At 48.3% G+C, this 15,879-nt stretch overlaps 1 protein-coding gene across 1 annotated transcript in view; it reads left to right on the top strand.

The window, feature by feature from the left end:
* The first annotated feature begins 6,378 nt into the window (after window positions 1-6,378).
* LOC311231332 (reticulon-3-like) overlaps window positions 6,379-15,879 on the top strand; it is a 32,707-nt gene continuing 23,206 nt past the window's right edge. The window contains exons 1-2 of the mRNA XM_084317886.1: window positions 6,379-6,562; window positions 11,857-12,007. Coding sequence (XP_084174012.1) covers window positions 6,517-6,562; window positions 11,857-12,007 — 197 coding nt within the window. The 5' untranslated portion in view covers window positions 6,379-6,516. The remainder of the gene's footprint in view (window positions 6,563-11,856; window positions 12,008-15,879) is intronic.

Raw genomic sequence — 15,879 nt, forward strand, 5'->3', positions numbered from 1 at the left:
AACTCAGCCTAGTTACAACAAAGCTACGGCTGGTGATTACTGCACCATGGGTATCCATACAATAATTACTGGCATGAATTATTAGCATAAGTCAATTACAGTATCACACACAGGCACCAAGTGCTCTCAGGTACCCAGACTAAACGCTGCCCACGTCTGGGCGGACCACAGTATTCACCTTCTTTAAGGAATTACACTCTTACTGTCCCCGGTTGAGAATATGGGGAAGGAAGGGGGAAGCATAGGGAAGAGAATAAAGGGATTCACAGAACGGGAATTATTTAGGAAATACACGCCTTATCACGCTCAAAGAAAAGGAATAAAATAAAAGAGTGAGCCCACAAAATACCTTGCAAAAGTCCTATGCTAATACCGGTATATATTGTCTGGGGTACCCCTATTGAACTGTGGTTAACAACGTTAACTTCGCCCGCGGGCAGCACCACACTGTATACTGTATATGGAGTCGGGAGCATCAATGCTCGTTTGTACTCATCCGAAATGGCCGCCTCGCCACTCCACTGTTGTCCGGGAGGCAAGATGGCGTTGAACGCTCTCGCTAGGATGTCAGCAGGCGGAGCTAGCAGAGAGACAGCGCTGGCTGAGCTGGTGCCGGCGATGACGACCTCTGCTGGTGGTAAAGAACTCCCCGTGTCCTGCAGGCAGCCTGGAGCAGGTGTGCTGCTGCTCTCCGGTGCAAACAGCTGTTGACGCCCGGGCAGACTGCTTGGAGGTCCCGCACGTCTCTGGCACGCAGACTATACCGTCACTGTAACTAGGTATAACACGAGCAATGCTACTGTGATCCTTAGCCGCACGCTACCTATACCGCTCACTGTAACTAGGTATAACTCGACTGTTAGTGCCTGACTCTGCACTTATTGTTCATATCATAACACTGGTACTGCTAGGATATCGTATCCACTAGCCAGTACTTCCTATCACCCGTCACTGTTCCACGGGGCACTTCGGCGTAAAGTCAGCAACGGGGCTATCCAGAGCCCCCCCCGTTAGACGTGACTTCTCGTTGTCAAGTTCACTGCAGAAGAGAACGACTTCCGCTGCACTCCTCCCTTTATCATCTCTCAGCTCTCTCCGCCACTCTCTGCCTGCTACTGCCCCCTGCTGGTCCCGCCTGCCAGTCACACGGGGAGACGCACTGTAAAATATGAATCAATACTGTCATTTATGATCCGTATTCACATGCTCTTTGGACGGGGACGTTTGTGTGATTGTTCGTGTGAATCAATGACACTAGTTAGAATGTCTTTGTGTACAAAAAGGGATATAAACACAGTCAGCAGTTCTGAATAATATACCATATTTTCCAGACTGCTACAACAAGGAGACACGGCCAGGGAAAACACAAGGAGACACGACCAGGGAAAACACAAGGAGACACGACCAGGGAAAACACAAGGAGACACGGCCAGGGAAAACATACGGTTATTCTATAACCATAGTTATATGAGTATAGCGAGCGCTCTGCTCGTAGTGGAACTGTCTCTTTATCCAGTCTAATAATGAATAATTTTCTCCACATGCACACACCCATCCGCCTGGCCACACCCACATCCGCTCCTCTACATAAGTGGGGACGTGGCCATACTAACAGCTCCTTCCCAAGTCTTTCACCACCGAAGGCAAAGACCACGGGGCCCTCAGTGAGTCCGAGCAGAGCGCTCGCTATACTCATATAACTATGGTTATAGAATAACCGTATGTTATATATCGTAAAGCTTATGCTCTGCTCGTAGTGGAACTATCCCTTTATCCAGTCTAATAATGAATAATTTTCTCCACATGCACACACCCATCCGCCTGGCCACACCCACATCCGCTCCTCTACATAAGCGGGTTGTGGCCACACCATCAGCTCCTTCCCTATTTTCACCACCGAAAAGTGTCTGTACAACACCACTTTATGTTTAGTGCCGAAATAGTTATTGGAGAGGAGGAGCTGCGTTGACATTGTATCTTTGTTTTCTCTCTTACTATTTTTAGAGGAAATAAAGCGATAATGTCTTCGCCACCGGAGTGTCTAGAAGATGATGATCATTCTGACCTCCACCGGCGCTTCGCATTAGGGGCGCGCGTCGCTGAGCAATCCCCGCCGGCATTGTCTCTGGCTCTGCAGCTGGGTACTATGCTTGGGAGGCAGTCGGCTGTGTGAGGGCTGACGGCCTCTCTGGGCGGGTGATGTTTTTTGCGACGCGAGCTTCAGGTGTGTCAGTTATGGGGGGACAACTGCACAGCGTGTGAAGGTCGGCTCCAGGCTAGAATCCTTTTCGCTGCCTTTTGGCGGCGTGGAGGGGGTAGTCTGATGCCCAACGATAACATAAGTCATCCTCAGTGAAGTCATAGCTTTGTTTTCCTGGGACCGTGATTCCGAATCTGCGGTTCAATTCCCCGGGTCTCTGGACAAACGGATACCCTCTGCCGCCGCGCTGGCCCCGCTTTTCAAGACGAAAAACACCCGGCGCGAGGGGGGTGAGCTTGGTGTTTTTCATTATGAGAATGTCTCCGAGCTCAGGTCGGCTGCAGCCCGCGTACAACGAGGGGCTTGCTGCCGATACCGCTGTGTCTGGTAAACACCGTTCTGAAGAGGGGCGTGTGTTGCCTTTTTTCCTTTTTCTTCGGGTAAGAAGAGGAAAAGACAGCGGCTGTCTGAAGTGTTGGCCTGTATTGCTATTCTCACGTTGTACAGCTTCAGTAGTAGCCGCTTAGCTTGCCACTGCGTTAGCTGGGGGCTACGCTCGGCTAGGAACGTTAGCTTGATGCTATCAGTTAGCCTGGAGTTAGCTGTTAGCTTATGCTACAACCATAGCCATGAGGATAGCGGGCCCTGGCACTCTGACTACGACGTCATCTCTGGCAGAAGATGTCGTCGGGCCTGCGCCATGACCAGCTGCAGGAGAGGGGCGTCACGCCAGAGCAAGGCTCCAGCCATTGCCTCTTCTGGCCTTGCCAGTGAGAGGCCTTCGTCAACGTGGTAGACCAACCTGTGTTGCGGCCTTTCGTCCTGCGTTCGTTGGTGCAGGTGAGATGTCCATAGGACATTGCTCCACTCTTCCTTCCTCCCCCTCCCGAATGTTTTTGGTTAATAACGATGTCTTTGTTTAACAAAACATATGTTACTTCACTACATTTAGAGATACGACGTGTGGTGTGAAAAATGTCTTGGTCGCTTCTGTATAGCTTAGGTTAGCATTGGCCAAGGCTTATGTCTTCTCACTACCTGAAAACAGCGTTGTTTTTTACGTTAGTAAAAATGAACTGGGTTTTTTGTTGTATGATGAGAAGTTGTGTGTGTTCATGTACTGTAACGTTTAGACAACATGGCTGAGTGCACAACTGGCTGGGTGTTACCCTACAACGCTATACATAGTGGCATATGATCGAGGGCCTGAGTCCCTCTCTTGGCTTGTTATTCTTTACTTAAGGGTAATGATAGAAATAACGAGTGGCAAGTTTTGACACATAAGCACAGCTGTTGGAAACGTGTTTTCAAACAAGGTTATCGGCTGTGGCTGGCGTGCATGATGTAAAGCTTTTACTCTACAGGTAGAAGTATGTGCTTCATCTGGCGCGCCATGCGCCTGGTATCACGGCTCTGTTTTTTCATTTGGCGTCGTATCAGGGGTGAGGTGGTGAGGGGGTGGGTGAAATTATTCCGCGGTTTGCCCCTGCCCCCCCCCCCTCACCTCAAATATGATTTTGTTTACAAAATGTGTGTTGATTAACTATATTTTCTGCTACTGCTGGGGTTGTGCTCTTAGAGAGAGGCAGTTTTCTCTGAAAATTGTTTGGTCGCTGTCATGTAGACTTAGCAAGGCCTGTAACAAGCACTTGATCGAGAACTTATGTCTTCTCTCATCATAGAAAACGGCGTTCCTCTTGCAGTAGTGAGAGTGAACTTTTTGCACTTTTTTATTGTGATAGAGGGTTGTGTGTATCGTGTTTCACGTTTAAGTAAACGTGGCATTGAATCCACAACTGGGTTAGGTGTTGGCCTACAGAAGTTTACATGTGTAGCTCCTGTACCAAGGCCTTGGCCCCTCTCTTTGGTCTGTGTTTTTCTTACTTTAGGGTAAAGGTGAAAAAATTCAGGTGGCAAGTTCGCACATGAGCCTGAAGCCGTGTATAAAGCCAGTTTTTGCACAAACGAGGTTATCGTCTGTGGCTGGCTTACAGAATGTGAAGCTGTTACCCTAACAGGTATAATGCGCTTCATGTAGCGCGCTACGACTGGTGTCATGGCTCTGCTTTGTTGTTGCATCGTATCAGGGGTGAGGGCTCATAAGGGGTGGACTAATAAATCCCTCCCCCCCCTTTACTGATTGGCCGGGAGGTGGGACTTCCTGTCTGTCAGTCTCCCTGTCGGCTGAGGGGCAGCGCGTCACTACGAGCAGAACGTAAGCTATTATGATATATAACATACGGTTAAAGACTTGGGAAGGAGCTGATGGTGTGGCCACGACCCCTCTTATGTAGAGGAGCGGATGTGGGTGTGGCCAGGCAGATGGGTGTGTGCATGTGGAGAAAAGTATTCATTATTAGACTGGCTAAAGGGATAGTTCCACTACGAGCAGAGCGCTCGCTATACTCATATAACTATGGTTATAGAATAACCGTATGTTATATATCGTAATAGCTTACGCTCTGCTCGTAGTGGAACACAGGAGCTGAGCAGAGAGGAAGCTCGACAGATGTACCCGCTGAGGCCCCCCACAACCATCAGAACCGGGGAGGACCCAAGCCCCCAGGACCCCCCTAGAGGAGGACGGGAGGGAATCGGATCAGACTGTCCGAAGAGGGTTTAGCACCTCAAAACGCACAGGGTGAGCAGACCGTGGGACTTACCTTCACACAGAAGGACCCGCAACCACTCAGGCGCGCATCCCACATGCCACCAGGGAACGGACAGGAAGCAAAACACCCCCGTCACAGTCCCCAACATCACGGGGTCGAAGGTCAAGGACCCAACCCTGTGGCAAGACCATAGCAGTGGAGCGCGGAGGAGGACCCAGCCCCAGGAACAACCTGAGGGCCAGGACCCCCCGAAAAAGGGGGCCCGGTGAGGCCAATGATGCCGTAGCATCGGGACCCCACCAGATGGTCACTGGTGACACCACCCCCCACATCGCCAGCGTATCGGACAGGGCCCAAACCAAGATCAGGCCCTTCCCCCCTGGCACGCCGCTCTGAAGCACTCCACAAGAGGCTACACCCCCACAACACTGTAGGGCCAGTCGGCGCGCCGGGGAGACAACCCTCAAAGAGGTTGATCCCTCAATCCAGGCAACAGGCCCCAAGAGCATAACTCGACCTGTGCCCGGAGCACTGCGGACTAGACAGGCGCCTAAGGGGTCTACTGTGAGAACAGTACCCCGGCGGAAGGGGCGTTCGGTATGCTGTGCACCATGTCGCAACCTCCACAAACCCGACCCCCTGTATATTTGTAAATCTGGTATGTCATAAATGTCTAGATGTAGCAGTACTGTCTATCTGTATGTCATGTATGCAGGGCTTGACGTTAACTTTTTGGCTCACTAGCCACTGTGGCTAGTGGTTTTCCAAAGTCACTAGCCACTCAGCATTTTCACTAGCCAAAAATCCCCGCACTCGCGCCCCCACCCAAAAAGTTATAAATATAGGTAATTTCTTCTTCACTAACCCCTGCTGGGGACAGTATCATTGTAATCATACTGCTACACGCCAACTGTACAACTGTGCTTCTGACTGTTTACTCCATTGTTTACTACTGCCTGCGACCAGTGACTCAGCCGCAAAAGGAGCTCCAGTTGGGGCAACGGCTGACTGGGACAAGATGGAGGGTGTAGATGTGGAAGAGTTGTGTTGAACCTAGCAATTACATTGTTGCTCCAAACGCCGTGAACATTATCATTGACACACCTATGCAGGGCTTGACGTTAACTTTTTGGCTCACTAGCCACTGTGGCTAGTGGTTTTCCAAAGTCACTAGCCACTCAGCATTTTCACTAGCCCTGGGCAGGTGGGCAGGTGTCAACGTCAAGCCCTGCATGTATGTCATATATGTTATGATGAATTGAAAATGGGGGACCCTGATGTAAACAAGATGAAAGTCTTTCTCTGGTCTGCATCCCCTTAACAATTGTGTGTATTGAGCTGTACTGTACTGTACCCATTCTGCAATCTGTTAATACAATTTTCAATCAATCAATCAATTCAGCATTCACAACCCCCCCCCCCCCCCTCCTCACTAGACACTCCCCCCCCCCTCACTAGACACTCCCCCCCCCTCACTAGACACTCCCCCCCTCACTAGACACTCCCCCCCTCACTAGACACTCCCCAGCTCCAGCTGAGTCACCGTTACTTACTCCAGCAGCATCCTGCAAGACGACATTCAGGGTTTGTTTAACTTATTAGTGAACTTAACTGTGTTCACTTTCCGTTATATAGGCTGAACGTCTTGTGCTTATATCTATACTGTGTAGGCTATTCTGTCAGAGAAGGAATCGGTAGAAGAAAATGGCATCAAACTCCACATCGTCGTTGAATGACTCCACATGGTCAGGTATGATGAAAACCAACTCTCTCCACTATTCAATTATTGTAATAATAATAGTAAATTAACATTAGTGTGTGAGTTGCTTTTAATTATATAATATCAACGAACATAGCTGTACTGAGTACTGGTGGTGTGGGTGTGTAACTATTTAAAAATGTCGGAAATGTTAATGCAGATTTTTTATTATGATAACGTTATCGAACTATCTGAGGATGAGCATTTCATTGGACACCGGTTTCATTTCACGTTTGGCTCTAACTAACCAACGTTATCCTTTATTATTATGATGCTAGCCAGATTAGCGTTAGTTAGCATGATGATGGTGTTGAATTGTCATGATAGGGATGATGCTCATGGAGCAAATGGGCTGAACCAGCAACCATTAATCATGTCTGTTCCAAGTGTGCGCATCACCAATCAATCAATCAATCAATCCCACATCCACATGATGATAACCTCGCTATTTCTGATAGTGGTAAGTTAGTAGTTCGCAGTGACGTTAGTAGTTTGAGCCACAATGTAAATAGCCTGCCAGCAGCTAGCCACCTAGCTCAAAGGTTTGATTGATTGATTGATCGATTGAAAATTGTATTAACGGATTGCAGAATGGGTACAGTACAGTACGGCTCAATACACACAATTGTTAAGGGGATGCAGACCAAAGAAAGACTTTCGTCTTGTTTACATCAGGGTCCCCCATTTTTTATTCATCATAAGGTACATGATACAATGGTCGATTGTCCTGTGCTGCTGCTGTTAAGCTGGCTCACACACTCAGCTGACTCCCTTATGCAAGGCCATTGTGTTAAGATGATGTTGCAACTAGGCAGCTTATTGTGGCTTCAAATACTGCAAGGTCGCACAGCGATGGGGGTGGGGGGGGGGGGCGGGGGGGGGGGGATAATAATTTGATATGATTTTTAGAGACAATTAATAAGCCAGTCCGCCGGTGAAAGTGTTGTTTAATCTGTAACTGACTGCACCCAGGTCTAGAAAAGACATGGCAACCTCCGTGTCTGTCAGCTATCGGGTAATAATAATAATAATAATGCAGGACCTCTTTAGAGAGAGGTCTTTATTCCGCATGCAACGACACAACGACATGCAATGGGCGGCGCACACACACACAGAGGAATACACACACACATGCAATTGTCTCTCAGGGTCGCCGATGCGATTGAGCTCTGCTCTTAACCCATGTATTAGTCATTAGCTGCTATTAAAGGACAAGTGGTAGGCCTAAATGAGGACCTGTTGGCAGCCTTTCTATTGCTTTTAAGTTGAACAAATGTAACGCAAGACTCCTACTTAAGGCTGGGTTGTTGTGTCAATGCTGTACCAAGTGTTAGTCACACGGTGTCCTTCATTTCACAGCTAGTTTAGCCTGTCAGTCGTTCACGGGTGGACAATCACTGGTACATCCTTGTCATCCTGACGATGCATTGCTATGCTAGTTGCGGTGGTGTGTGTGAGGGGGCATAGCCAAGCCATCGAGTGATACACCTGGGGAGTGGGCATCATGGCACCATTAGTTTCCTGGGGATCCTCCTCTTCGTGACACAAAAAAAAAGGCCTCTGAAGGCCTGCACTGTTACAGAGGCCTACAGGCTCTGTCTCTGCGTATAGAGTACTATAGGGAGCAGCCTACCTGCACCCCCGCATCCAATCCTGGTCCTGTTCTCCTCTACATCACCCCCTCACCCCCCAGCACTAGGGTTGGGTACCGTTCACATTAGAACCGATACCGGTACCCAACGGTACCTTTTTTCCCCCGGGTACTTTAGTCTCTAAAAATGTAATCTACCTACCTCAGTTGTAAAATGAGTCCAAACTTCAAATAATTTATTATCATTTATTTAGAACATTTGTTAATATATATTGCAGCGAGCATTGTCTGCATCTAGCTTTGTAAAGTGTAACCACACTTGCGAAATATTTATTTTATTTTTGTACCGAAATGTGGCACCGGTGGATCTCGCGTGAATCGGTACTCTGTAGTACCGATGTGATTCGGTCGGTACCCTTAAAAGTACCGGATTCGGTCCCCATCCCTACCCAGCACTGGGCTATGCTAACAACGCCCACCCTCCCTAGACGAGCATTACGACAAGCAATGTGAAGTGTTGCCGTCGCAGCAGTTTGCCCTTCTACCTGCTCCGCAGAGCGTGTCGTGTTGACTTTCAGAAGGAGATGGGGAAGAGTGTCTCATAAGCAATGAACAGAACACACTCTGGGGAAAGAATACAAGCCAATGCATGATTAGCTCACTGAGCTGAAACAAACTACAGGTACGTCAGCCATCAGGAACTAAACCGAGCTGATTCTTGAGCGCAATGCAGGCAGTGGAGCAGCTTTCAATGCTTTCAACGGAAACATTCTCATTGGCTGATGCAGTTATGGATCTGTGCTGTAGGAGGCGACACTGCCCCAGCCAAGCTGCCACCCACTTCCCAGCCCAGCCACCCACCTCCCTCCCCAGCCCAGCCAGCCACCCACCTCCCAGCCCAGCCCAGCCACGCTCTTCCCTCACCAGCCCAGCCACTTCCCTCCCCAGCCCAGCCACCCACTTCCCTCCCCAGCCCAGCCCACCCACTTCCCTCCCCAGCCCAGCCACTCCCCTCCCCAGCCCAGCCACCCACTTCCCAGCCCAGCCACTCCCCTCCCCAGCCCAGGCACCCTCTTCCCTCTCCAGCCCAGCCACTCCCCTCCCCAGCCCAGCCACCCACCCACTTCCCAGCCACCCACTTCCCAGCCCAGCCACTCCCCTCCCCAGCCACCCACCCACTTCCCAGCCACCCACTTCCCAGCCCAGCCACTCCCCTCCCCAGCCCAGCCACCCACTTCCCAGCCCAGCCACTCCCCTCCCCAGCCCAGCCACTCCCCTCCCCAGCCCAGCCACTCCCCTCCCCAGCCCAGCCACTCCCCTCCCCAGCCCAGCCACTCCACTTCCCAGCCCAGCCACTCCCCTCCCCAGCCCAGCCACTCCCCTCCCCAGCCCAGCCACTCCCCTCCCCAGCCCAGCCACTCCCCTCCCCAGCCCAGCCACTCCACTTCCCAGCCCAGCCACTCCCCTCCCCAGCCCAGCCACTCCACTTCCCAGCCCAGCCACTCCCCTCCCCAGCCCAGCCACTCCACTTCCCAGCCCAGCCACTCCCCTCCCCAGCCCAGCCACCCACTTCCCTCCCCAGCCAACGTGCATTTCACTAGAAACCGTGGCGTTTCCTCGCCTGTATCAACAACCAATCTGAAATCAACGCTATATTATCGGTGTTATGTTTCATCATGAATGCATGAAAGGGTGGGGAGGGGGTCATTTTTCTATGCTTTGATCATCACCAACGGAATACGTTACACACACACATTACTAGGGCTGTCTTAAATACTTCGAAGCTTTGTTCGATGGCACAAGCTTCGAACATAAAAAAAAATCGAAGTAAAAAAAATTAAAAAACAATAAAAAAAAAATTCTTCGATTTTTGTGTGTGTGAGTGCGTGCGCGTGGGGCCATTGGACAAATACACTGGAGGAAAGTAACCCAGCTCAGCACTGCCCAAATTATATCATCACTATTGCCTGTTTGAAGGATATCATCCTCAAACACATATACACCTACAATAGAATTCCACACATAAGAAAGAAAGATACTGGGATGAATAAACAAAATAGGAAATAAAATGTAGAAATGCATGCAATACATAAATAAATATGAATCTCCATATATGAAATAGAACATTTAGATAAGGTGCTACTGAGATGTTTTGGTGAGTTCTTTGTTTTTTTGTGGAAGTAGCCCTTCTTAAAAATGCATGAACATTCACTGATAATTGGTCTGTAGTGGAGTCTACAAGGTCTACATTGCCGGACTATGTAGAATCCGGACCTTGTAAACTGACATAATTCTGTGCATAGTTTAGTCTACACAGGCCATATTTCAACTTACTTAAAATATTTCTTTTTCTCGAAGCTTCTAATTAAAATCGAAGCTCGGCCCCGAAGCTTCGATTGCCAAAAAAAGCTTCGAAGGTCAGCCCTACACATTACACACATTATCGCAGTGAATGGATTATTGGATCAACGCAAGATTGATACCATATAGCCCTTACCATGACTAGGATGTACTCCAAAAAGAATATGCCAATTATCTGATCGCCATTCCAAGTATTGATGTAGATCGTGTTGTCAACATAATCGACCAAAGAACATGCACCGGGAGTGCTTGATTCTCCTCAATCCATGCTTTATAACCGCTTGTCCTGCCCGACAAGGAAAACCCAGCCCAGACTTTTTAGATCGACGCACAGCCCAAGCCAGAGGGTTTCAAAGGATGTGCAATACCGGCCGCAAGGCAGCGGTATTGGACGTTTGCGATCTCAGACTCATTCCCAATGATAACACAGGCTCCCTCGATGGATTATGAATGGGAATATCGAATAAAAGAAATAACGATAGAAAACCCGACTTTTCTCGGGTTTGGCACTCAATCATCGGCGAGTTAACCCGACTTTATTCGTGAGTGGCATCCAACTATGCATAATTCTGTGCATAGTTTAGTCTACACGGGCCATATTTCAAATGTTCTCTCTGTTCTGACTGTGGTTCTCTGTTCTGACTGTGGTTCTCTGTTCTGACTGTGGTTCTCTGTTCTGACTGTGGTTCTGACTGTGGTTCTCTCTGTTCTGACTGTGGTTCTCTCTGTACTGACTGTGGTTCTCTCTGTAGATCACACAAACACACTTACACTTTATATTTATTGATTAAGGATTTGCACTACAACTCGTACACCTACTGTGAATTGTACCTAAACTGCACCTCGTCCATTTATGCCTTGCACTATATAGTATTGTATATTAGTACACTGCACAGTATTGTATATTGTATGGTAACTACGTCTACGAACATTGTACATATGTCTAAACTGAACACTGTGACCTCTTTTTTTTTCTTCTAATTTTTACTATGTTTTTATTTCATACTTATCTTGTCATGCACAGTCTCTGGAGCGCAACAGTAAGAAGCATTTTGTACAAAAGTATTCTGTACTTCTGTATGACAACTATTAAAGAAACTTGAAACTTGTACTGACTGTGGTTCTCTGTTCTGACTGTGGTTATCTGTTCTGACTGTGGTTCTCTGTTCTGACTGTGGTTATCTGTTCTGACTGTGGTTCTCTGTACTGACTCTGGTTCTCTCTGTACTGACTGTGGTTCTCTGTACTGACTGTGGTTCTCTCTGTTCTGACAGTGGTTCTCTGTTCTCCCTCTGGTTCTCCCTGTACTGACTGTGGTTCTCTCGGTCTGCAGCGTTGGAGCTGGTGTACTGGCGGGAGCCCAAGAAGTCGGCGGTGGCGTTCGGCCTGTCCCTGCTGGTGCTGTTCTCCCTGGCCACCTGCTCCGTCATCAGCGTGGTCTCCTACCTCCTCCTGGCCTCCCTGTGTGTCACCATCACCTTCAGGTGGGCTCTGCATCTGAGCTCTGCGTCGGGGCTCTGTGTCTGAGCTCTGCGTTGGAATCAAATCAAATGTAAAACCCCGAGATTACATGGAATAGCCCCCATGGGAGATGGAAGAAACATCACAATAGATCAAAAACAAAAACCACCATAAAATCCAATGCGACACTCCCAGACGTTCCCTAAAAACCTAGACTCACTAAAAACCTAGCAATAGGAAGAAGAAAAAAAGCACCACAGGCGGCGTGGAGGAGGGAAACCTCCGATGGGCTGTTCAAAGGGGATAATATAGTGTTGCTATGGATGATGGAGAATAGAACAGGCGAATAATTTGTATGAATGTATACATGTAATGAAATATATATATATACATACATACATGGTAGCAGTAGTATCTAAGGTACATAAGAGCATAACAAAAATAATAATAAAAAATAGAGCCAAGGACAAAAAAAAGAAAGCATAGGAAAACTGAGGGAGATGTAGAGTGGATCCATCGTGCCTGTGGTAGTTAGAACCATCGTGCCTGTGGTAGTCAGAACCATCGTGCCTGTGGTAGTCAGAACCATCGTGCCTGTGGTAGTTAGAACCATCGTGCCTGTGGTAGTTAGAACCATCGTGCCTGTGGTACTGGTAGTTAGAACCATCGTGCCTGTGGTAGTTAGAACCATCGTGCCTGTGTTAGTTAGAACCATCGTGCCTGTGGTAGTTAGAACCATCGTACCTGTGTTAGTTAGAACCATCGTACCTGTGTTAGTTAGAACCATCGTGCCTGTGGTAGTTAGAACCATCGTGCCTGTGTTAGTTAGAACCATCGTGCCATCGTGCCTGTGTTAGTTAGAACCATCGTGCCTGTGGTAGTTAGAACCATCGTGCCTGTGTTAGTTAGAACCATCGTGCCTGTGGTAGTTAGAACCATCGTGCCTGTGGTAGTTAGAACCATCGTGCCTGTGGTAGTTAGAACCATCGTGCCTGTGGTAGTTAGAACCATCGTGCCTGTGGTAGTTAGAACCATCGTGCCTGTGGTAGTTAGAACCATCGTGCCTGTGGTAGTCAGAACCATCGTGCCTGTGGTAGTTAGAACCATCGTGCCTGTGGTAGTTAGAACCATCACGCCTGTGGTAGTTAGATCCATCGTGCCTGTGGTAGTCAGAACCATCGTGCCTGTGGTAGTTAGAACCATCGTGCCTGTGGTAGTTAGAACCATCACGCCTGTGGTAGTTAGATCCATCGTGCCTGTGGTAGTCAGAACCATCGTGTCTGTGGTAGTCGGAACCATCGTGCCTAGGCCTGCCACGATAACACATTTTGCTGGGCGATTAATTGCCCCCGAAAATATCGCGATAAGCGATATTATTGCGACCGGTTAGAGATTTTTTTTTTTTTTAGAAATTTATTTCCCAAAACTTTTATTTTGAAGCCCACCGCTCCGTCTTTTCCGGTTTTAGACTTTTATTTTGAAGCCCACCGACCGGAGCGGAAGTATTGTTGTTATTATCCTAGCAGCATCTCGTCCGGTTCTGTGTTTTTGAGCTAATGATAAAACAAATGTTGAGATTGTTGGTGAGCAACTAACTTTAGGTTAGTTTTAACGTTAGCTACTAACGTTAGATGCAGCTACTACAGGCAATCAACGATGAGGAGGAAGCGTCAAAGCCGTATAGAATAGAATAGCCCTGTGGTGCGTAGGCACGGGAGCGCAACTCGATTACCTGTTATAATAAATGTATTCATGTTTAACTTGTCCCCGTGTCCAGTCCTTTGACTAGTCCCACCCGTTCATTGTAAACAATGATGCATGTAATTGTATTAACGTTATTCTGTGTTGTAGCTATGCTATACGTTGTATTTCGTTTGTTAGCTATTTAGCTAATGTTGTTGGCATTGAATGAGCATCAACACTAGATCTTTAATCTTTATTTAGCAGTCCAGTTTCTCCGGGCAGTAGCGAGTAACTACTTGGGTCTAAAAATAGCTAACGTTACACTACAAAGAACACTATTTGGTTAAAAGGAGCAACACTATTGAGAAATGTAGTTAAGCTATATGTGGCGTTGCTAGTGCCCCACGGAGCTCCCGTGCTGTGCTCTGTAGTAAGGCCAGCGGCCCCCCACACGGAGTGACTGACGAGGGGTACTGGACTGGTTCCGCCTCATTAAAACAAACGCGCAAATAGCAATTAATCGCGCCCGTCAAAATCATTGCATTAATTTTAATTATCGCGGCAATTAATCGATTTATTGCTTATCGCGGCAGGCCTAATCGTGCCTGTGGTGGTCAGAACCATCGTGCCTGTGGTGGTCAGAACCATCGTGCCTGTGGTAGTCAGAACCATCGTGCCTGTGGTGGTCAGAACCATCGTGCCTGTGGTGGTCAGAACCATCACGCCTGTGGTAGTTAGAACCATCACGCCTGTGGTAGTTAGAACCATCGTGCCTGTGGTAGTTGGAACCATCGTGCCTGTGGTAGTTAGAACCATCGTGCCTGTGGTAGTTGGAACCATCGTGCCTGTGGTAGTTAGAACCATCGTGCCTGTGGTAGTTAGAACCATCGTGCCTGTGGTAGTTAGAACCATCACGCCTGTGGTAGTCAGAACCATCGTGCCTGTGGTAGTTAGAACCATCGTGCCTGTGGTAGTCAGAACCATCGTGCCTGTGGTAGTTAGAACCATCGTGCCTGTGGTAGTTAGAACCATCGTGCCTGTGGTAGTCAGAACCATCGTGCCTGTGGTAGTCAGAACCATCGTGCCTGTGGTAGTCAGAACCATCGTGCCTGTGGTAGTCAGAACCATCGCGCCTGTGGTAGTCAGAACCATCGTGCCTGTGGTAGTCAGAACCATCGTGCCTGTGGTAGTCAGAACCATCGTGCCTGTGGTAGTCAGAACCATCGTGCCTGTGGTAGTCAGAACCATCACGCCTGTGGTAGTCAGAACCATCGTGCCTGTGGTAGTCAGAACCATCACGCCTGTGGTAGTCAGAACCATCACGCCTGTGGTAGTCAGAACCATCACGCCTGTGGTAGCATGATGGTTAGAACCATCGTGCCTGTGGTAGTCAGAACCATCGTGCTTGTGGTAGTCAGAACCATTGTGCTTGTGGTAGTCAGAACCATCGTGCTTGTGGTAGTCGGAACCATCTTGCTTGTGGTAGTCAGAACCATCGTGCCTGTGGTAGTCAGAACCATCGTGCTTGTTGTAGTCAGAACCATCGTGCTTGTGGTAGTCAGAACCATCGTGCTTGTGGTAGTCAGAACCGGTTTGAGGAAGAATAGCGGCTGCTGTGTGCCACATCAAGGACGGCCACATCAAGGGAGCTCTGTTAGAGCTCTGTGTGCTAACTCTTATCACAAAAACAAACTAACTTCGCCCAGAAGAGCAGCTCCAGGGTTAGCTGAACTGTCTTGGGACCAGCTTAGTTGACATCCGCAGCTAACGTTAGTTTAGGTCAACTGTCAACCTGTAGGATAATCTTTCCTAAATAATTTTTCTGACATGCCAGAGCGGCTGCGCCGCCCCTGTGCCTCAAATAGATTGCTATCAGCTCTATCTTTAATTTTTCAAAATGTACAGTTGCTATTGCATGCACTCATCTGTGTTCCACTACACACATGAGTGCATGCTTACCAACTGTCCGTCTGCAACACTACTATCACCAACATCTAAGAAGGGAGATCCCCCCTTGAATGGCCCTTCTAAGGTTTCTCTCCTCCACACTGCCTGTGGAGCTTTTTTCCCTATTGTTAGGTTTTAGTGAGTTTTTCCTTACCTTCGCGTGGGGTATGTCTGGGAGTGCTTGCATTCTTTCATTTATTTGCATCCATCTAAAAATGTTTGCACCTTATGGTGTTCTTGTTCTGTTCTTGACTTATTGTTATGT

The sequence above is a fragment of the Notolepis coatsorum genome (assembly GCF_963971535.1).
Source record: "Notolepis coatsorum genome assembly, chromosome: 7".
Taxonomy (NCBI): domain Eukaryota; kingdom Metazoa; phylum Chordata; class Actinopteri; order Aulopiformes; family Paralepididae; genus Notolepis; species Notolepis coatsorum.